Source organism: Carassius auratus, chromosome 45, assembly GCF_003368295.1.
Source record: "Carassius auratus strain Wakin chromosome 45, ASM336829v1, whole genome shotgun sequence".
In the NCBI taxonomy this organism is placed as follows: Eukaryota; Metazoa; Chordata; class Actinopteri; order Cypriniformes; family Cyprinidae; genus Carassius; species Carassius auratus.
The window spans coordinates 1770798-1793543 of NC_039287.1; the positions used below are offsets into that span (position 1 = coordinate 1770798).

Consider the following 22746-nt stretch of genomic DNA (forward strand, 5'->3'; position numbering starts at 1 on the left):
AGCAATGATCTTATGTTGTCATTGATTGGTGTTTAAATGTCACAGGTACTGGGCACCTCAAGGTAATGGCCAACGTGTTTAGATGCAACATTCCAAAACCAGTAGGTTTCATAAATATTAATCGATGGAGCTTTTAATGTCTAATATCGATGGCATCCCCATATATGTAAGAGCTATATAATTTGTGTTGGAAGAGGGCATGAAAATTAAATATACGAAGACATGAGATGCATAATGAAAATTATGAAAAATCATTTACTTCCCAAAATGACTGTGTATGCATGCATTGTATGTATGCATGTATTTGGTTAGTGTGTGTATTATTTTTCCTGACTTTTTGAGAGCTGTAGTTGCTGGAGTGGACACTTTGTTTTAATGCATACTTGATACCATCTTCAGAAATTTGCGTTTTACTTTTTTTTTTTTTTTTTTTTTGGTGTGCTTTTATGCCAGTATAAAAAATTATGAATTGTAAAATAAATGTATATATTTTTATATTTTAAAGAAACAAGAGGTGGAAACATTTTTTTTTTATATTAAGGTCATGTTATTATAAAAAGCAATAAAGAACAAAAAAAAAGGAATAAAATAAAATAATTCTAAAGTCAGTAGGCCACTAATAACGTATGGAATGTTATTTGCATCCTCACAAGTCAGTTATTACCACATCTTTTGTTGTTACTTACTATATTTAGTAGCCTACATGAAAACCACAGTGTAATTTTGCAGGATACAACATCTCTCCCGGCATAATCCATTTCTTTATAAGTTGCCAAAGCTGAATCTTAATTAACAATCTTGATTATAATGCAACGTGTAATCATAGTTATAGAGAGTTTATAAGAAATTTGCTAAATATATCGATAAAGCTATTACAACGCCAAATAACTATGTTGATAATTCAGGACACTTAATTAAGTTGTAATTTTGTAACTGAACTGTGTGTATATTTGTCTACTAGACTGCTGATCATAGCTCTAGAATCAAGACTATTGATAAAAATCTGTATACTGTTCTTTTTGTTTTGATGCATTTTCTTGGATCAGACCATAAATCACTCAGTCGACGTTCTTATTATCTGCTTTATTTAACTTGAAAGTGGCCCACAAATCAACACAAAGTTACCACCATTTTCAAGGAAACTACAGACTTCAGGCGCGCAGCTACGTATTCTGAGGGCCATAAATCAAATATGCACTTTTGGGCTCGAATCATTTTGACAATAATCTTGTCATATTAGATTTCATAAGCTAAGACTGTAAGTCATTGCTAAATATATTAGTTGTTTTCATTAAAGGGGGCTCATTTTGCTGAACCCCATTTTCTGCAAATGCAGCATCAGAGGTCAAAAAAAAAAACGATAGCGTTTTGATTGATTTTCAGATAACTTCTGACTTCTGATTAACTTCTGAAAGTGAAAAACAGCACAGTTGAACATTTAATTTAATAACATGCATATTCTTTTACACACTGAACATTTACATTACAACTGGTGTTTGCTATATTTAATACAAATAACAGCATAAAACTTTTTTCTGTTGTTTGTAGATTTAACTGTACATTACATTTGACTTTACATTGCCATGGACAAAAAATCATCGCAATACACAGAGGGACCTATTTAATAAAGAAAGTTGCATTGAAGGTAATGATAAAATGCTGGACATCAATTAGCTTTTCAGCACACAGCAGCATGCAGTATTTTCCATGAACAGGTCATTTATACTACAGAGCAATAATGTAACAACAAGTGCAAGCTTGTATGCTGTTGTCGTTTCCCCTCTGGTGCAAATCTTTTTCAGACTCTGGCACGGTCCAAAGTTAAACTTTTTAAATTAAAATCAGTGCAGTTCTGTAAGGTTTGTTGAGATTGGAAAAAGGAATATATTAGTATTATTTTTCTTCCGCTTTGCAGTAGAATGGCTTTGAAACCGAAAATGCAGTAGAATGGCTTTGATGGCTAACTTCAAAAGTCACTTCAACAAAGTACATGTACAAATGTATATAATATTTTTCCCCCTATATGTGAAATTTTATTCACAGTTAAGCCAACAAAAGAAAAACATATATATTAAGAACAAAAGCAACAATTCATCTTCATATATTTGTGCAGTTATATTTCACTACAAGTCTATACAATGACCTGCTAATTAATGTCATCAGGATTTTTGAAAAATAAAAATAATGTGAAACATTTCCATGTCAGATTACAAATGTTAACAATGTAGCTAAAATTTCTCATTGCACTGACAATTGTAAAAAAAAAAATCATGTTGGATCCTGGCCATTTTTAGCTAGGTTTATCAAAAAAAAAAATCAGCTTGAATGATCAAGCTAAATATAAATCTGACATCTTAGGCATCAGTTTTACCTTGCTGAATGGTATAACAAGCTCTTCACTGTCGAGAATTTAGATTTACAAGATGCTACATAATTTGTGACCTCAATTCAAATAAAGAGCCCAAACATTCATGTCTTGTGTTGTATAAGACAACAATAAGAAGAGAATCAGCTTCTTCAAGTTGTTCACTGCTGTATCTGAATAAACTCTGCTGTGTAGTTTTTACAGTAAAGCCATCATCAAGCATAATAAATGTGAGGGCCAGTTTTTATTAATTTCTTTTAAGTCATTGATTATTAGGAGTGACGTATTTTTAGTGATCTGATTTGGAGTCTAATATTAGGAAATGATACTTGACAACGCAGAGTTAATGGTGTTCAAGATAATGTTCTGTTCTTTATGTCTGGTCATTTTGGTGGCATTTACCACCAAATTTATTTGTTTAGTGTTTAAGCTAATATGATAATGAAGCACTGAATATGTGCGATTGTTATGCGAGTGCTCATCAGCTTTGTTGAAACAAAATTAGACAAGAATTAGACTGCTATGGATTGTGTCATATCAAAGCTTTTAAAATGTTAGCTTTAACAATCAGGGTCCTACAAGTTCATAAAATATGAGACAGTTCGAAGTGGAACATTTATTTTAATGTGAGCATTTTTATAAGCTGCATACAAAATATAAAACATAATGTGAATTTTCAGTGGTTCATGTAATGCAATTAGTACATACCGGTACCTGATTGGTAAATAACAATGAGACTACCTAAAGATAGATTACCCAATTACTTACTTGAGATTATTAAAGATTGGTGATTATTTTTTTTATTATTATTAGGAAAAAAATTTAATCTACAAGGCTTACTGTTGTCTGCTTAGTATTTATGATAGTTCTTAAAATAAAAAATATAATGAAAAAAATAAGTCATAAGTCAACATCAATACAAAGCAGTAAATTGGTATTACTTTATTGACAAATATAACCGTTGGTCAAATCGATTCATGGGCCCAAATATATGAAATTACAAAACATAATAGGGATGTGAAATGGTATTACAGTAACATGGTAGTCTACTGCATTTTATTCTTTAGGGTCTTCTAAGAGACACACTAAGTGAGATCTTTAGGTAAAATAGCAGTGTAACATTTTCCAAATGGCACTAAAATGATCACCACATTAATGTTAAGATTCTACAGTACGTATGCAAAGATGCTCTTTGTCTTTTTTTTAGTTCCTGTGCTTGTGTATAACACTGTGATGCTCATAAAAAGTTTATTTTTATGGACATGCCTGCATTGGAACGGGAGTGAAGCCATTGGTGTAATGTAAATGGGACATTCGATTCTAAACCTGGTGATAGTGACAAACCCATTTATAAAGAACAAAACACATCAGTAATGAAACCGTGATGCTAACAATGGCTTAAAGCTAGACAATGTTATGGTTGTGTGGCCAAAAACCCCTGTTACGTAATTCCTAGTCTGTGTTTACTTGTGTGAATATGTATTGTGTTCAGTTCCTCCTTTCTTATTTCTCACTGCTTTACTCTCAGCAGCTTCAGTGCTTAATTCAATGAACTGCTGCAAATGGGTTACATAACCTCTCTGCAGTGTATTCTTACTTACTTGATTACTTCTGTGCTTCGTTCAAAGAGTGTGAATAGCCCTGAAAACAGGCCCAAAGCGCAGATCAAATCTTTTCAAACAGGCGAAAGAAAGAAGAGTGAGCGAACCGAAAGATTGATGTCACATACTGATAAGAGTCTGTTTGTGCAGTTGTACACTTGTAGGGTGTCTTGAAATTTTTTTCTGTTCACTGTGAAGTGGATATGTCAGACTTAAAAACATGACGTTTTCGATTCCATTCTGATGCAATGACTTTGTTTTATTGTGTCCCAGAATGCACAACGGGAGACATGAGCATAGCATTAAATGAATATGTCTTCCATTAATATGGTGTTCAGTTTTAGACGCACCAGAACACCGTTCCATTTGAGTTTCGTCACAGTTCAAGGTAGCAAGTAACATGAACTGAATCCATCAGCCAAAAATAGAAAACCATAAAGCGATCATTTAAAGGAATGTCTTTAAGTCTGAATTTATAAGATGTTTGCATTTGAATGCTCTGAATATTTTCATTGTAAACTATTTTTTACTGCCTGCTATGTTGAAGCTATAAATATTATGCTGATGTACATTTTTATATGGAAACATGAAAATATGGATTTTTTTCATTAAAGCCTTTTGTCTATGAAACTTCATGGCATTATGACTGGGAGCCCTTTGTGTATAATGCTTACCGGGTGGGTGGATCGGCCGTCTTTCTCTCTGGCACAAAATAAGCATCTTTCTTCTCCGGTGACACAGAATGATGAATGAGAATCCTAGTATTTACCATTAGTGTGAATCAAACTCATTTCGTTAGTGTCATCCATAATGTAACAGTTTTTGTCTTTATAGTTTCCATTAATTATTAAGACACATGTTCTGATAAGATTTATAATAATAGAGAGTGACACCCGCAGGTCCGTTTGCATGCTTATCAGTTACAGTATTTTACCCAAGAAGGTGGGTAAGGAGGCCCATGGAGGAAATGTTTCCGTTCTTCTCATCGGTTTACCTGGTGAAGCTTTGCCATCGCAGAAATAAATGACATTTTAAAGAATGTTAAAACTGAAAACAGTTGTTTTAAACTGTAATAATATTTCATATTATTATCTGTAAAAAAATCTATCTATCTATCTATCTATCTATCTATCTATCTATCTATCTATCTATCTATCTATCTATCTATCTATCAGCCAATCAATAGCTTTATTAAGAAAACAAAAATATATTTTTATAATAAAGTAAATTCTTTAATTTGAAAACTACTATTGAAAAATGATAGACACTTTAGAGACCCTATTGCACTTCAAGCTATTCATTTTCCAAATAAACTGTACTTTGATCAAATGATAAGTATAAAAATGATATACAGATTATATTCCTAGCTGTTGTTGGTGTGTAGTTTCTGAATAAAAGGTTGAAAAGCATCGGACACCTTCTCTGATTCAAAACAGCCGAAAAAGATTACATAACATACCCATCTTTATAGCTGAAAAATTGTCAAGTAAAAACAAATGTAGCGTTTAACAGCCTGCTATGCTTAATAAAATTGTTCTGCGACATGATTTCTAAAAAAGTGATGCTGCCACCGCTGAGAAATATAGTATAATCATGCTTTGCCAGCTTTCTCGAATCTACCGTATAGGCCTATGTCTGCATTGTACAAAGGAACTAGAAAATAGATGAATGAAAATGAATGAAAATTCTGTCATTAATTACTCACCTTCAAGTCGCTCCAAACTCCTAAGATCTTCATTCATCAAATGATAAATTATGACATTTTTAATACATTCCGAGAGCTTTCTGACTCTCCCACAGCAAGGGTATTATTTTTGTTATTTTATAAAAATATATGTTATTGCATATATTTTTGTTATTTTTGTTTTCTTTGCATAAAAAATTACTCTTGTAGTTTCGTAAAATTACGATTGAACTGATGTCACATTAAATATTTTACTGATGTCCTTACTATGTTTGGACGTTAAACATGGTAGTACCCTTGCTGTCTATGGGAGGGTCAGAGAGCTCTCGGAATGCATCAAAAATATCTTAATTTGTGTTCTGAGGGGTTTGGAATGAATTGAGGGTGAGTAATTAATTAGAGAATTTAAATTTATTTGGTGAACTATCCCTTTAAATGTCTAAATGGGAAGGGACATAAGTTGTTCCAAGAGTGAATAAGAAATGACTGCAACTGTACAAGGCGTTTTAGGCTAACTGTAGTTCCCATCAGGTCATAAGAATGAACGATCAATTTGGGAGGACATGTGTTCGCGCGTGGGTAAGCTGTGTGTGAGCTCATCAGCTCAGCTTGTCTATTGTGTTGAGCTGAATCTCCCGGTTCTCCGCCGCTTTGGAATCAGAAATTCGTGGTGTGTATCATATAATATCGCGGCCCCGGCTGCGATCGTACCGTTGTAATCTGGATTATGTAATCACATTTCAAAAATGTAATTAAATTAAATTATATTTTAAAATACTTGTAATCAGAGTTACATTTTTATTGATTGCATATTTACAAAATAGCAATAAATTATTCATAATCTTCTTTTTTGTCTTTTAAATGTTCCTTCCTAAAAAAGCTTAGGAAAATGCTTATCTAGCCTACATTCAGAAAGTCTTCTAGTTTTGTGGACATTCACACAAAGACCAGTAATTATCAGATTTCCACACAGCAATAGATTTACAAAAATCATTTTAGCTTAAAGAAAGTAGTAAGTAAGCAAAAAAAAAAAAAAAAAAAAAAAGAATATGTCTAAATATTCAGTATTCGTTAAAGAGTAGGCGAGAATTGCCTGCGTGGTGCACTAATTCCCGCGAGATTTGAACGTGTATATTTAAGTTGTGTCCGAATATGCCTAGTGCCTACTTACCTGCTATATAGTAGGAAAAAAGACTATGTCCAAAACCCCAAAACCTCAGTATTAATAATAGAGTAGGCTTCAGCCCAGATTCTAAAGTGCTCATCCGATGGTTACTTTTCTATCCCAGGAGGCCACGCGAGAGGATATCGAACAGGGCGGAAAACAGCGACAAGGGTGTTTTCAAATGTGAGTACTATAAATCAAATACACGGTTCCCTATGTACTCAACTTAGAGTAACTAAATATAAGTTATCTATTTTATTTGTCCATTAGTACTGTTAAGAAATTGAGGAGCATTTGATATGGAGAAAAAGTGAGTTAACACAACATAAATGTAGTATTGAGCACATAACTTGAATCTTGTCTGGATGTTACAGGAACAGATAAGAAATGTGTTTTTAATTTGTGTAGAGTGACTGATGAAGAATTTTTTTTTAAAGTTGTATTTTATTTTATCTGAACATTTAAAAAGGTGTATGTATACAGCGTGTTTTCAAAAAAGGGAGTGGGTGGGGGGCTTATTGGCACAGTGGTTAACCAGAAAAATTAAAAATGGCACTTCATACCCCAAAATATAAGAATTTGTTTTATTTACTTCTTTAATTTAATAAGTGATTGATGTGATTTTCCATCCAACAATGTGTGGGTTAATATTGTTTATTGTTTTTGTTTTTTGTAAGTATATTTTCTGGTTTGGTGTCAGAAATGTCTGAACTCTATTTTATTTAGTTTCTAAAATACCTTGCCATAATATTTCCTCCCTATTGGGTTGCTAAAACTTTTACATTTACATCAGTTTCTTGTCCATCAGCTTTAGAAGTATTTGACTGGAAATACTGGCAATCAGACTTTTTTTTAAATTTATTTCTTCATACATTCAATTTTGTCCAACCAAATGAACTCAGACACAGCTCAAGTGTTTAAACAAACTTTATTCACTGCTTTTATCGTTACTGTATGATACATTGACATTACATTTTTTGACATGGATACACACAAATTATATCCAGCCAACTATTTTGTCATCTGGTGAAAGTGAATCTTAAAGTTATAACAATTATAGTTCCAACTATTTGATGAGCACAAGCGAATTGCTATTAATTTTACATGTAAGAATAAATAGATGACATCATGTGCAGGTTTTCAGAGAAACATTTATACCTGTGGAACTGAAATCTTAAAACCCTGTAGACCATATTGTAATGTAATCAAGGTGCAGTATGATTTACTGTAACATCAATAAAAATATTAAGGGTTGTGCTAAGATATCTGCAACAAAATGCTGAAATCCTGAGGGCATTATATAAACTGACTAATGCAATGGCATTTTGAAATTGAATGCACCAGAACAATAATTTGTTACTGTATTTATTGCAGAAGCAAAGCCCTGAAAATAGTATAGAAGATATATTGTGCGCCTCCCGCTTGTGAAATATGCAGATCTTTGGTTTCCTTCAATCTGACAGCTTTGTCTCCCAGATCTCCACTTTAGTTATCCCATTTTACATCAATTCACCATGGCAATACATTTTCTGGTTACTTCTATGTGCTTTCTGCGACCATATGTGAAAACCATTTTGTTAGGTTTGATGAGTAAGGTCAAATGTTATTTACTGTAGACTAGTCTATTCTATCATTTAATGGTGATTTAAAAGCGTTATTTTATTTTTTTTAAGGTTAATCAGTCTTATCCATTGACAAGCCTGTCAGGTCTGATTGAAAAGGATACGATATCCTATCTACCTAAATGAAACAATGCCATGATTGGTTTACCTTTGGTTTCATTACTTTTCGCTTAAGGTTTAATGTGCTTATCACTCATACTCATACTCATACATACTATACTGTACGGTACATTACATTATTCATCAAGCTGATTAAAGCATAAGATACATGAAAAGGCTTTCAATTCAAATCTCACTCAAAGACAACATGAGAGGTGGCTTTTAAAGCTTTCAGTGGAAATTGAAGGGTCTTTTAGCACATTGTCTGGTTGTTATTCTGGCTCCTGCATGCTGTAAACTGCATTATGACAAGGACAGTAGAAGGCAGGCAGTGAGGCATCCAGTGCATTATCTACTTCCTGCAACTGGGGCATTGATTTGCAGGGGAAGTCACCCTCTCTGTCACATTGGCATGAAAGCATCAGAAAAAAAAGATGTTGGCTTTATATTGAACAGCTGAAAATGGGATAAACTGTTCAGGGAAAACCAACACTATAAGGATCATCTACCAAAAGCCTGAAAGGATTTGAAGTACCTTGGGTAATACAGTTATCAGAGGCTCAGTACTGAACCCAACAAGATCAGACCATACATTTGCAAGGTAAACTTTATTCTAGCTTTCGTCGATAAGAGCACACCACAAAGCCACTCATTTACAATAAAGCTAAAGACCATTGTAAACCATTGTCTGAGCTATATGAAGCATTAAAAAAAGAAAACTTTCATTAAAAAAATTAATTTACTCAGTTGAGGTTCAAAGCTTTTTGTTCACTTTTTGAATTGTTGTTCACTTTTTCAAAATGATTAAAAAAAAGGAAAAAAATTATAAAATTAACCTGGACATTCTACTAAATATTTTGCCTTCCAAGAAAATATATTTCTGAACAATTCGCCTTTGTTTATTTAGTTTTTATCACTGTACATTGTGAAATATTTTTTTTTTCAAAGATGTAAAAAACAAAACTATTTCAGTCTATTTCAAAATTTCATGTTAAACTCAATGGTACTTCTTTCTTTGTAATTAATTTCTGCAACAATTTTTGTAGTGATAATATAATCAAACCTACTGATACAAAAATCTTACTGGTTGCCATTCAGGTAAAACAGTGATCTGCATCTAAATAAGTTTAACCTTTTGTATATTTAATTCTATTTAGCCATTATTGTGCTAGTGTTTTGTTTTGAATATTTACAAGCCTCTCTCTAATAATAAAACACCATTATACAGTAAATGTTCATTTTAGGCCTTCATTGTCAAATCCTTTACATCTGAAGTCATACTTACAGACTGTGAGTCAGAAGCACCAGACTGTCCTTGCAAAGTTGTAACTGCCCCACTTTCTAAAAACAGACACCGGCATTGTAGGCTACTCTCACCGAAAACAGTCCTCGTCCTCAATAAAATGCGCTGCACACATCTGACTATTTAGATTGAACTGTTCTGGAACAGTGTTGTAAATACAACTTAATCACTGATTTCTAGTTGTGTCCTCTTTTGGAAGACCAAAAGAAACACAACGAAAACGAAACACACAGCATGACATAGTGCAGGCGGCAACAGCGGGACTTATTCGTTACATTACGTATTCTTTCTTTGCTTGAACATTTGGGTGGTGTTATGCAAATCTTCCCACATCGTGATGTAGACGTGGTGGGCGTGTTTGAATGAGCCATTTTAGGAGGACGTGGTTGACTCATAAATTCTATAAAGAATATCTCTTTGGATTTGATTCTTTAGTCTTTGCAACTTTACAGACCTTCTTTATGCACCAAGAGCTTGTAACACTCCAAAAAGAGAAAGGAAAAATTTAAATCGCATCATATGACCCCTTAGAGGCTTAGAGGCTTTCAGCAGGTTGATAACATGCAAAAAGGTTAATATTTAAGAATGTTAAATGAGATAAATGTTTAAAAATAAAATGAGGAAAACATAAAAATTGTTAAGACCATGGACTGAATATTTGGGGGACACCTTTCAATGTAAAATTTCTGATGTACGTATATAATCATTGCACATGCCCTGAAACTATCAACCTACTGTATATCTGTTATAAAAATATAAACGAAATTAAATAGTCTCAAACAGTGCATCGGTGCATTTGATAAATAATAATAACAACATTATGCACTCATTTCGTGTATACTGTGTATAGCTATATCTATATATTGTTGTTTATCTGTGACCATACTGTTGTATAGATGTGTGTGTGACCAGTTTCAATAAAATACAATAGACTGAACACAGACTTGTGGAAAAGTGACGCCACTTTAGACTTCAAGCAGATGATATATAGAGTACATTGTGGTTCTGTGAATGCTGGAATAGAATACAAACAAATAATAATAATAATAATAATAAAATAAAAATACATAATATTTTCCACATAGTTATTTTATACAGACACAGATGAACTTTATAGATGTGTTTGCAGAGTATGTGAAGTTGACTGTAGTAGGATAAAATGGCAAAGTTAGGCAGGTGTGAACTGTTGATGACTAAATTGCACAATAACAAATTGCCCAGTGTCCTTTCACAGGCCATTGTGAGTTCCTGTCATTTCCTCATATCTCAGTTGGAACTTCATTGGCTGGTCTCTGTTTCAGGGAGGCGGAGATGGAGTAGAACCTGGGAAAAGCAAGACAGCTGCATTCAGTAGCTTTCGGTCAGTCAGATATTTCTGTTACGTTCAGCCTAATCAAGTTATACTAGATTTTATGTCAAAATTCTTTCCAACGAGCATTAAAAAACTTATTTGACAATATTTTATGGTGTCCCAGAATGACAATGAACATGTAAATGCATCACATTCTTGCTGCACACCAACAAATCGATAAAGACAGATGTTTTTGCATTCAGAATTTCCATTGTTTTAAGAGCTCTGCAAAACCAAATTTGTAAGACAACTACTATTATATCGAAATATCAGCAATGGGTTGCTTAAAAAAAAGATATAAGAATACGTGGTCACTTTTGCATGGCATAAATGGAAAATAATGCCATTTTCTGCAGCTACAGAAAATCTACATGCAAAGGCTATCAAAGCCATGCTAACCAGGTAAAACTTCTCGACACAGGTAACTGTTTTTAAGTAACTTAAATATAGTGTTTTAACACAAGACTAATGAAACAAGACCGACAGCAAGATGCAGCACAGCAGCAAAAAAACATCCACCCACAGTGGGATGAGCATTTGCATAGTGCATATTGATTCATAATATAATGATATAAATCATAATAGGAATAATTCATGATCATTTGTATACATGTACCCAAGTGTTTCATGTTCTGATTAAAAGTATTTTAAAGGAATAATATCCTCAGGTAAGATGGAGAAATTGGTGGAAATTGCTTTTGCAATAGTATTTACAATTGCATTTGCATCAGAATGAGAGTGCAGACAGCTGATAAAAACATTACAATAATCCACAAGTAATTTTCACGGCATCTATTCACTGCAGAGGATCTATTGGTGTGCAAGTGATGTAATTATACATTTCTCTAAATCTGTTCAAATGAAGAAACAAATCTATATCTTGGGTGGCCTGAGGGTGAGTACATTTTCAGCAAATTTAGGTTACCGTATTTTCCGGACTATAAGTCGCACTCTTTTCATAGTTTAGCTGGTCCTGCGACTTATAGTCAGGTGCGACTTATTTATCAAAATTAATTTGACATGAACCAAGAGAAAACATTACCGTGTATAGCCACGAGAGGGCGCTCTTATGCTGCTTAGTGCTCCTGTAGTCTACCACTGAAGACATAGAGCGCCCTCTCGCGGCTGTAGACGGTAATGTTTTCTCTTGGTTCTAAATAAATGCGACTTATAGTCCAGTGTGACTGATGTTTTTTTTCTCATCATGACCTATTTTTGGACTTATACTCAAAATACGGTAAATACTCCTTGGATGTAGGATGTTCATACAGTATATTAAAATGTGAGAAGAAGCCAGTTCTTCCCTAATTTTTCTAGAATTTGAACATAGCACATACCTTGATGTCTTGCAGTGTTTCTTTTTACTCCAAGCTTGAAAGCAAGATGATTTTGCACACTTCTTCTTACAGTCGATGACTTGGTATATGATTGGATTGTACATAGCAGAGGACTTAGCCAGCAAAGTTGGCACAACAGAGACCGAGATAGGCACTGAATCAGGCTCTCCAAAAGCAGACACCACCGATACCACAGCATAAGGGATCCAAGCTATTAAAAACCCAGCACAGATCAGCATCGCCACCTGGAGGACACAAGTGGAACCGTATAACAAATGATATGGCATTTCCAAAGAGCATTTCTGATTATCAAAACATGCAAACCTTAGTCAACTTCATCTCCAAGATGTGGTTGTTCTTGTTCCGTGTGTCGAAATGAGAGACTTCTTTGGCTGAGGATTTCACCTTGGAGATGATCATGACATAGGAGAAGAAGATAATGCAGGTGGGGAAGATGAGGCAGAAGAAGAGCATGCACATGACAAAGCTTTGGCCAGACACCGAGGCCTGGGCCAGCCACCAGTCCAGCGTGCAGGAGGTGCCAAACGGCTCAGGTGCGTAGTTGCCCCAGCCCACCACTGGCATGGTGGCCCAGAAGGCCGCGTAGATCCATGTAAAAACCACAGATAGAAAGGCATGATGCCGTTTGAACCATGAACCTGATGGCAGAGTGAACTGATGTTAGTAAAGCTAGCTAGACAGCTAGAATGATAGATACACAGAAATACAGAATGACGGATAGAACAATAGACAAAAATACAGACCGACAGAAATAAATATTGATAAAAAAATAGAATGACAGACTAATAGAATAGATATAACAACCGACCCAGACTCACAGATACAACAGTAAAGAATGACAACAGTAAAGAATGACAAGTAGGCAGACAGAATGATAGAAAGAACTACAAAAAGATAGATAGAATACAGATAGAATAGATATAATAGACACCGACAGATACAACAACAGATATAATAACAGACAAAAAGAAACAGAACGATACATTGAAAAAAGATAGAATAACACACAAAAAAGCCGCTGACAGACACATCAATAGAAATGATGACAGATAGATGGATAGAACAATTGATAGAATGGCAGACAGATAGAAATATAGAAGGACAGTTAGACAGACGGATAGCATCACAGACAAACAGATAGGCTCATTTTAATTACCATATTTTAAATGACAGATCTTCAAGTAGCGGTCTAAGCTGACAATTGTCATGGTAATGAGACTTCCGCATCCGAAGAAAAAGCCGGCCCAGCCGTAGTAGCGGCAGCCCTGCCAGCCAAACAGCCAGCGATGGGAAAAACTAGACACTATGAAGAATGGTTTTCCAGTGACTGACAAAACATACAAAAAGAACTTGATGTTAAACAACCATAAGAAATTTTATACGCAAATATCACTGACAAAAGAATACTTTTGTTTTACAGCAAGCTCTCAGGGCTATTTCACAGAAAGAAACTGGGAGCAACCAAGAGTACCTGAGCAGTATCCAAGTTTTGGAGCAATGACCATATAGATAAAATAAGATCTCATTCATGTCCTTAAAGGAAAACACCAACATTTTTCCATATTCCACTATGTTCTTTCCTCAGTTTAGATGAGTTGATACGTACCTCTCCCATCTCAGTGCGCGCACTCAATCGCTGTTACCACTATGCTAGCATTTAGTTCAGTACCATTCATTCTTTAGGATACAAACAGATGAATTTAAAGGCTCCATGTTTTCCCTATTTAAAGACGGTTACATGAGTAGTTACACGAGAAAGTATGGTGACACAAAATAAAACGTGGCGATAAAAGCAGATAAAAATTGATAACTATAATGTATGGCAGAAGAGCAATTTGCAGCACTTCGACCTCGGCACAGTAATATCATCACTCTCGAAAAGTGCTCTTCCACCATACATTATAATTATCATTTTTTATCCGTCACCATACTTACTCGTGCAACTACTCATGTAACCGTCTTTAAATAGGGAAAACATGGAAGCGTTTGGTGGCTTCTAAATTCATCTCTGTTTGGATCTTTAGGAATGAATGGTGCTAAGCTAAACGCTAGCATAGTGGAGCCACATGCTACAGCGATTGAGACGGGAGAGGTACGTATCAATTCATCTAAGTTGAGGGAAGAACATAGTGGAATAAGGAAAACGGTTGCGTTTTCCTTTAACAATAACATTCAAGAGCGCAGCAAAGTGCAAACTTTAGTTCATGATGTTTCTTAACCACTCAAAATGGCTCTTATATCTTTGACATTTGATATATGATGCAGATTCTCATCAATACATATAGATTACATATATGTGGACAAAAAAACGAGGAAGAGTAGCCAGAGGTGGAAAGCACAAGATGACCCCAAGTCAAGTCATGCCATGTGCATGACTCCTGGGAAACAAAAGCCTCATTATTTTTCAAATACAGCGATGTCATCCTGATAAGAGGTGACAAGTTTAGCCAGTCTTCTTCAGTGACATTTTGGAAGTAACTACTGATTTGATTCTGAGGGTTTAAAACTATAAATCATATATGATTTTATATATCTATAATTAAATATACATATACTAACTAACTATACTTGCTAGCATGTAGTCAAGGTGGTCAATAATTGCACATGAATTTATATGACTTGTGGTATAATTATAAGTTAGTTAGTTTCTTGATTAGTACATGCCTTATTCATAATTTCATTGGATATTTAATTTAAGCATTAGTACATGATTATTCGTGTTCATGATTATAAGTGTTACCACAAAAGCGTATTTGCATGAAAATTGATCTGTAAGCAGCATTTAATATCAGCAGCGGTCACTGCACCCCTGAGGAAGTGATACTAAATATCCACTAGGTGGGGCTAGAGTAAAAGTATCAATCCAAATATGTTGATCTTTGAAGAAGGAACAAAGGCCAGGACATTGGAATCAGTGGTTTCTCCTTTTACTGGGGTACAAGCTCCAGTGAAATAGCTCTGTGACCCATTAAAAAAGTACTGATAGATTTGTCTATAATGGAGATTATATTATACCAACTTAAGAAGAAGAATTTTCCCTGACAATATTTCAGCAATCATGTTGTGTGTTTTCTATTAGACGTTTAGTGTCAGAACTAACAAAACTACATTTGAGAATGAAATACACTTTAATCAATAACCATAAGAACTTTATGATTTTTACTAAAACTAACATAGTTTTTTCTTTGGTCACACCAAACTCTTGGAAATTTTACATCACGCTGCATTTCTAAATTTATGTAAAATATAGAGCTATATTACTATAAATATATATTACTATATGTGACCTTGGACCACAAAACCAGTCTTAAGTGCCACTTTTTCTGAAAACTGAGACATATTCTGAATGCTGAAAAAATATGATTTCCATTGATGTATTAGGATCGGACAATATTTGACCGAGATACAACTATTTGAAAAACTGGAATCTGAGGTTGCAAAAAAAATCTAAAAACTGGCAAAATCGCCCTTGATGTTGTCCAAATTAATTCTTAGCCATGCATATTACTAATCAAAATTTTTTGGATATATTTATGGTAGGAAATGTACAAAATATCTTCATGGAACATGATCTTTCCTTAATATCATAATGATTTTTGTCATAAAAGAAAAAAACAATTATTCCGAACCATTCAATGTTTTTTTTATTTTGGCTATTGGTAAAAATATGCCCCAGCGACTTGTGACTATTTTTGTGGTCCAGGGTTACAACAGACTTTTTAACAAAAGGTGCAAAATCACAATAAGACAGATGTGTTCATTTTAAACAATAAAATAAGAAAAAGATGACCTGAGTAAGGAAAAGAGAGTCAATCAAGGCATTCACTTGATCTTTTGTTCACTTATATAACCTTGTGGCTTAGAATTCTGGGTATAATTTATGGAGGTGCATCATTTCAATAACAGCAAATAAATCAGTAAGGAGGAAAGTGACAAGTATCATAAAAGAGACAGAACTGAACCTTTGCTGATTTACTGCCATGTTGTCAACTCAGAACATAATGCCCAAAGCCCAATACAAGCTATACATACTACACACTGAAAGCCTTATAGTACCGTATATTCCAGACTATAAGTCGCACTTTTTCTCATAGTTTGACTGGTCCTGCGACTTATAGTCAGGTGCCACTTATTTATCAAAATTAATTTGACATGACCTAAGAGAAATGAACTATGAGACATGAACCAAGAGAAAACATTACCGTCTCCAGCCGCGAGAGGGCGCTCTATGCTGCTCACTGCTCCTGTAGTCTACCACTGAGCAGCATAGAGCGCCCTCTCGCGGCTGGAGACGGTAATGTTTTCTCTTGGTTCTTGTTTCTAAATAAATGTGACTTATAGTCCAGTGCGACTTATATATGTTTTTTTCCTCATCATGACACATTTTTGGACTGATGCGACTTATACTCAGGTGCGACTTATAGTCCGGAAAATACGGTATCTTCAACACACACACACAAAGACAGAGAAAAATATAAACAACAAAGAGATCATTTAAGTAATCTAATACATCTTTTTACTTCTATTTCACTTTATAAATAAGAATTCATTGTTGCAGAGCACATCTGACAGATGAAAGCAATATTTCAGCAGCATGACATCAAGTCAGTCAAACTCACAGTCTCACCTGATATGCCAAAGTCGAACACAGCTAGGTTCAGTGTCATGAACTCTGGTGGCTTTAACTTGCTCTTCCGTTTGATGGTCTTATATATGACATAACCATTTCCAGTGGCTGACAAGATACCTGTAAAAACATAAAAATAACTGTTGTACTGCATGTTTTCTCCCAAAGATGTAAATGCACACACAGTACATAACACCTTTTTAAATAGTGAACACAATTTGACATTGATGCTGTTTTTAAAATGCCTGAAAAAAAGTATTGGACCTTAACAGTCTTATTCTTTCCATTATATTGAGTCATTTATATCAGTTTGAGTCGCAGGTGTTTGCGAGCTGTCTATTTGTGGAAATACAATGACTGCATATTGAGACTTCTGTTGTACCAATTATTTTTAGAGAAGTAATAAGAGTCGAATGTTGCTGGTTGTCCCATTTCCCAGTGAAAGGGCAAAATAAGGTCACTATAACAAAAGAGCAAAGTGATAGTTAGTCTTTTCTGGTTACAGCCACAAACATTCAAATTAAACAATGTTTCCATTCATGTTATTCCTCTTTTCTCTCCTTTTGATTTGGGATGATCACATATGTGCCTGCTAAAATGTATTTCTCTTAAAAGAGCTTTCAAAGTGTCATAAAATTGAACCACATAAAACTTATATTACTCAAAAATCTTATGTTCAATCCATAATGACCAAGGCCCCTTTTTGAAAATCAGATTTCTAATACAGAGGTCATTGTGAAGAGTGCGGTACATACAGTAATTTCACATCTTGTCCTTTTGTGTCAGCTGACTAATGAAACACTTCAAAGAAGATGGTTTATTTCATGTGACTACTCAATGAATTCTTTCACTTTCCTGTAGTCTGCTGTTCTCATATGATCATGAATCAATGTGCATGGATCACGCACATTAAGATCACTAACAGATACATGTAATGCTCTTAAACAGTCCATCCATGAATGAAAATACTGCTGTTCTCATATGATCATGAATCAATGTGCATGGATCACACACATTAAGATCACTAGAAGATTAATTTTTATGCTCTTAAACAGTCCATCCATAAATGAAAATACTATATTGTTGTCTTAAAGTCTAAACTGAACCCTGTTCATCACTGGCATATGTTGATCTGTATGTGTTACTGAGAGTAAATGTCTAATGCAACACCTTCTGTCTGATCCTGTGATTCAAACAGAGGAGAACAGACTGTGAAATACAACAAGGAAGAACTATTGATTTAGACTTTTCACTGAATCACACACATCTTTCAGGTCAAAAGAGAATTTCCATTACATGGAAATCTTGGCAAAGGAAACTATCTGAACAAAAAAAAAAGCAATGCAACGTCCTTCAAAGAATAGTTTTAATACCATGGTTGTTGATGGATGGCTGTACTAAATGATGTTTCGCTGAACAAAAAAAAAAAAATTGATTATGAAATTACATTTTTCTAAAGCGTATTGCACAAAAAACAGACATGCATTGGCAAAACATTTTTAAATAGCACTTTTCAAAAATGCATTGCATAAAAGACAGACATTGCTTTGGAAAAAACTCAATTATTTTTAACAACTATGCAGATTGGAATTAGCAATCATCCTCTTGGAGATGTTATGCCAATTAAAAATTATTTAAAACTGCCAAAGTGAAAAATAAATATACTGTATCTGAATACTATGAATACATTTACATATTTATGTACTTCATAAAAAATACCATGCAATTTTTTTGTATTTTTTTTTTGTATACTAAACTGGTATATTTAAAGCCTCCTAAATTGGAACAACTAATTTTGTACTTGATGCACTTTAATTGTGCAGAAGTAGTGCTGGAGTCCAACTAAACATATACTGAAGTATATTTGATTGTACTCAAGTAGAACTATTGTAGGTGTACTTCATGTACACTTGAAAGGACTTGCATTTAAAGACCGATATTATACAATCCTCATCAGTAGCAACATTAAAACACATTTAGGCTTATTATTAAGAAAAGTGCATTGTGCACAAGTTGTACTCCAAATAAAGTGTAAGTATAATTTTTACATCAGTAAGCCTTGAGTGATATGTCAGTAAATATGGTAAGTTACAAGTCAAGTTTTGGTTCTTTCTTAAGAATGCACCTTTAAGCCTCTCTATAACATTTCATTTAAATGTTTTTGGTTTGTTTTTTAATTCAGAAAGAGTTAAAAACATGTTGGCAAACAGGCATTCAGAACACCTTAGAAAGTGTTAGAAAAAGCTCTATAATGTGCTTAAACATTTTATACATACTGTACACAGGCTACTTTTGTTAGTCAATACAAACATCTTCAAATGAAATTCATCCATTCATAAATAAAGCATGGATAATCTTGCAGAATCTTTTCTCTTTTGCCAGAACACATGGCAATGGCGCACACATATTTATTAAAAACAAACTTATTAAAGCTATATTCAGTTAAGTTACAGTTCTAGGGTGGGCAATATTATATTCATAATGCACCATCAGGGTTTGGACCCAATGTTTTAAAGATTATGTTAATGTGTCTACTCCCAAGACTGTTCATTAGCATGTAGGCCCTACCAACCAATATGACGTTAAGTGGTTCTTATCCAAGGCTGTTATATGTTCAGGAAAGATTACGTAACAGAATAAATCTGATTGCAAAACCTCATTCTCTGACATCACTGAGTATCAGTATGATTTCTGATGCTTTTATCATGTTATTGTTGGTAACCCGAATATAATTAAAACATTTCAGTTCATTAAATTCACTACAGATACTTGCTTGAAGACATTTTACAAGACAAACTTTCTTAAAATCAACAAGAAATAAATACAATCATTCCCACTAAAACTCTAATTATTATTATTAAATTATTATTTCTGATCTTATCCATGACAAGTCACATGCTGCTTACAAAAAACTTTCACATCAACAACCACCTTGCACACTTACCGATGATAAGGATGTAGAACGCCGCCACTATATCTGCCTCCTTGGACAGCTTGGAAGCAAAGGGATCTCCTCGAAGAAGGTAATGTGGGACGTAGCCCGAAGGGATGGTCTCATTCTCCATTAGTGCCTTACTTAGGAGTGTGATTACTTTCCTGCAGAATAAAAGCAAAAAATTCTAAATAAAAAACGAAAACAGATTCATCTTTGAACTCAGTTTTGAGACATACTGTAAGCTGGACGGAAGCCATATCCAACAGTAAATATAAATGTATGCACTTATTTGTTTGTCTACTAAACTGTCTATAGACTGCTTAAGGGCAGTCCTTGAGAATTGTTGAATTTAAGTATTTATTTAACATTTTTAATATTATATTAACTTGGACAATAGGACATGTAGAAAAACTGCTACATCAGGATTGTTATACAACGTTGTTTTTGAAGAGATGATAGTGTGTCTTTTTCCCGTCACGCATTTTAGGAGAATAGCAGAGGAGATTACTAGTGCAATAGACAATAATTGATTCCCATTGCAGCAAAGTTACATTTGATTTTGTAGTCATCATATCACATTTTTGTTCTGTGAGTCCTGTAGACTGTTTTTCCAAAAAGGTGAGGTCATGTCAAAAGAATGCTATTATTTGGCAGTGGCCAAAGAACACCTGTCAAACACCAAACAGCCAACGACAATCATTTATGAAAAAAACCAATTGAAACTACAACTAAAATGGACACAGTATTGCATTTCCTATCACCACTGTTAGTCAATATAAAGCTTCTAGTGGATTTATGGAGAAAGAAAACCCAGTAGGCTTAACTTAATGAGCATTCGCTACACTCTCAGGTGACACACAGCTTTTGCAATCATCTCCCATGAGATCAGAGGTGAGGCTGCATCCATGTTTTAGTTAAAGCCCCTCCAAATCGTGTTAGGAAATGTGTGAGGTTACTAAACAGTGAATCTCCACCCCAAAATAAAAAAAAATTCTAAATAATTAAATCTCATAAAATCAACTGAAGTTCTAAGAGATGATCACTTGATGCATGCGATGATCATTTCAAAGCTGTCACATGACAAGTCAGTTTTTGAGTTACATTCATAAAAAAGGATTCTAATGTACAACCACGAACCTCTGAGAACTAACAAGAGAAATGTGACTTTCTATAAAGAGCAGTAAAGAATAACTGCTCTTTTGTTGGAGGAATCAGAGTGAGATGCTATTAAAGTGCACATCTGTCTGATATAATGGTTGTATGCTCATTAACTTAATTTTGTATTAAATTCTGTAAAAAAAAAAAAAAAAAAAACGTACAGAATTACAAGTTATTAAAAACACAGAAGTCGATTTCTGTATTTGTATTAAATTTGATAAATTCCTGAACGATTATTAATATCATATCTATTAAAATTTGTGCAAAATCAGCAGAGATGACGCCAGATCCTGCACTTAATTCTTGTAGTCTATGTGTTGACTTTAAAAAACTTGTTATTACAATGTTATTCTCCGCAAATAATTGTGTAATAACAACACAGGGCTAGCTGAAAACTGTCTGTATCTGTCAGCTGTAATGATGTACTGAGCATCTTAAAACAGAGTATCATTCATTTGAAAATTCAAAGAACAAAAAAACTATATTGAAACAAGACTTTGCAGGACAGTATAATTTGAGTAAAATAAATAATACACTAATTAAAGTTTAAGCAACAATGCTATCAAGGCTTTATTTGAAACCTTCGTTAATTTGAATCATTATGACTGAGTTCTCACAGATGTATGATCGTAAACAAACAAAGGCACAAAAGCAGACGCAACATGTGCATGTAACACAACAATAACCGCACGAAAGCGTTCAGAATGCCACTGATGTTTCCCCAGAAACAAACGCTTACCTTGCTATAACTCTTCAACCATCCCGGTGGATCTGAGCACTTTTCTCTAGTCTGGAAATGATCCTAAAATTGATCTGATAACTTCTCCATAATCCACGTTTTTAAATCACACACACAGCTGATTCCTTACGTTATTATGTTGGTACGCTTCAGTTGAGCGGCTGTTGTTCTGGCTACTTCTCTTTCTGATGATGATGATAGTCGTTGTTCAGCACGGTCCCTTAGAGCTAGGAAAAGCGATGACCGATTATCTACAAGAAAGTGGAGCTCAGTTTATAACGAGAAATAGTGGCTGGTCAAAGTAACCGGCGATTTAGAAGAAATCCAGTCAGCTCTGCACGGTTTCCTCCACTATTGGTAGTTCACATGCTGTTGCACTGACAGTTCTAATCCGTGAAGCCCCGCCCCTCATGTGATAGATCTGTCAATCATGCAATCATGTGTTTACATAAGTATATAAATCGTACGAATGGGATGCACAGCAATGTATATACTTTTCAGTGTCGGTATTAATGATATATAATAATTACATTATAATGAATTGCGATAACAACGTGAAGTAACAACTGCAAAACCATAAAATATTTATTTTGATTTCATTTTAGCATTAAGTCATTGTACTATATCTTACATTTAAATTTTTCTATTATAATAATTATTATTAAAATATCAACTTTTTACAAGTAATAGGGTGGGGTTCTATCAAATTAAAAATAAAACACATTAGCCCAAAACAAAA

General features: G+C 34.1%; 1 protein-coding gene across 2 annotated transcripts; it reads right to left on the reverse strand.

The window, feature by feature from the left end:
• Window positions 1-8477: 8477 nt before the first annotated feature.
• Window positions 8478-22369, reverse strand: LOC113062843 (opsin-5-like). 2 transcript variants are annotated; one of them, XM_026232870.1, is made up of 7 exons: window positions 22138-22369; window positions 20120-20271; window positions 17176-17295; window positions 13705-13875; window positions 12852-13186; window positions 12528-12772; window positions 8478-11162 (listed from the first exon to the last, which is right to left on the reverse strand). In XM_026232870.1, the coding sequence occupies exons 2-7, from the start codon at window positions 20238-20240 to the stop codon at window positions 11099-11101; spliced, it is 1056 nt and encodes a 351-aa protein (XP_026088655.1). In that variant the 5' UTR covers window positions 20241-20271; window positions 22138-22369; the 3' UTR covers window positions 8478-11098. The 2 variants fall into 2 exon arrangements, with proteins under 2 accessions (XP_026088655.1, XP_026088654.1); XM_026232869.1 differs by having other exon boundaries at window positions 22008-22369.
• Between the last annotated feature and the right edge of the window lie 377 nt (window positions 22370-22746).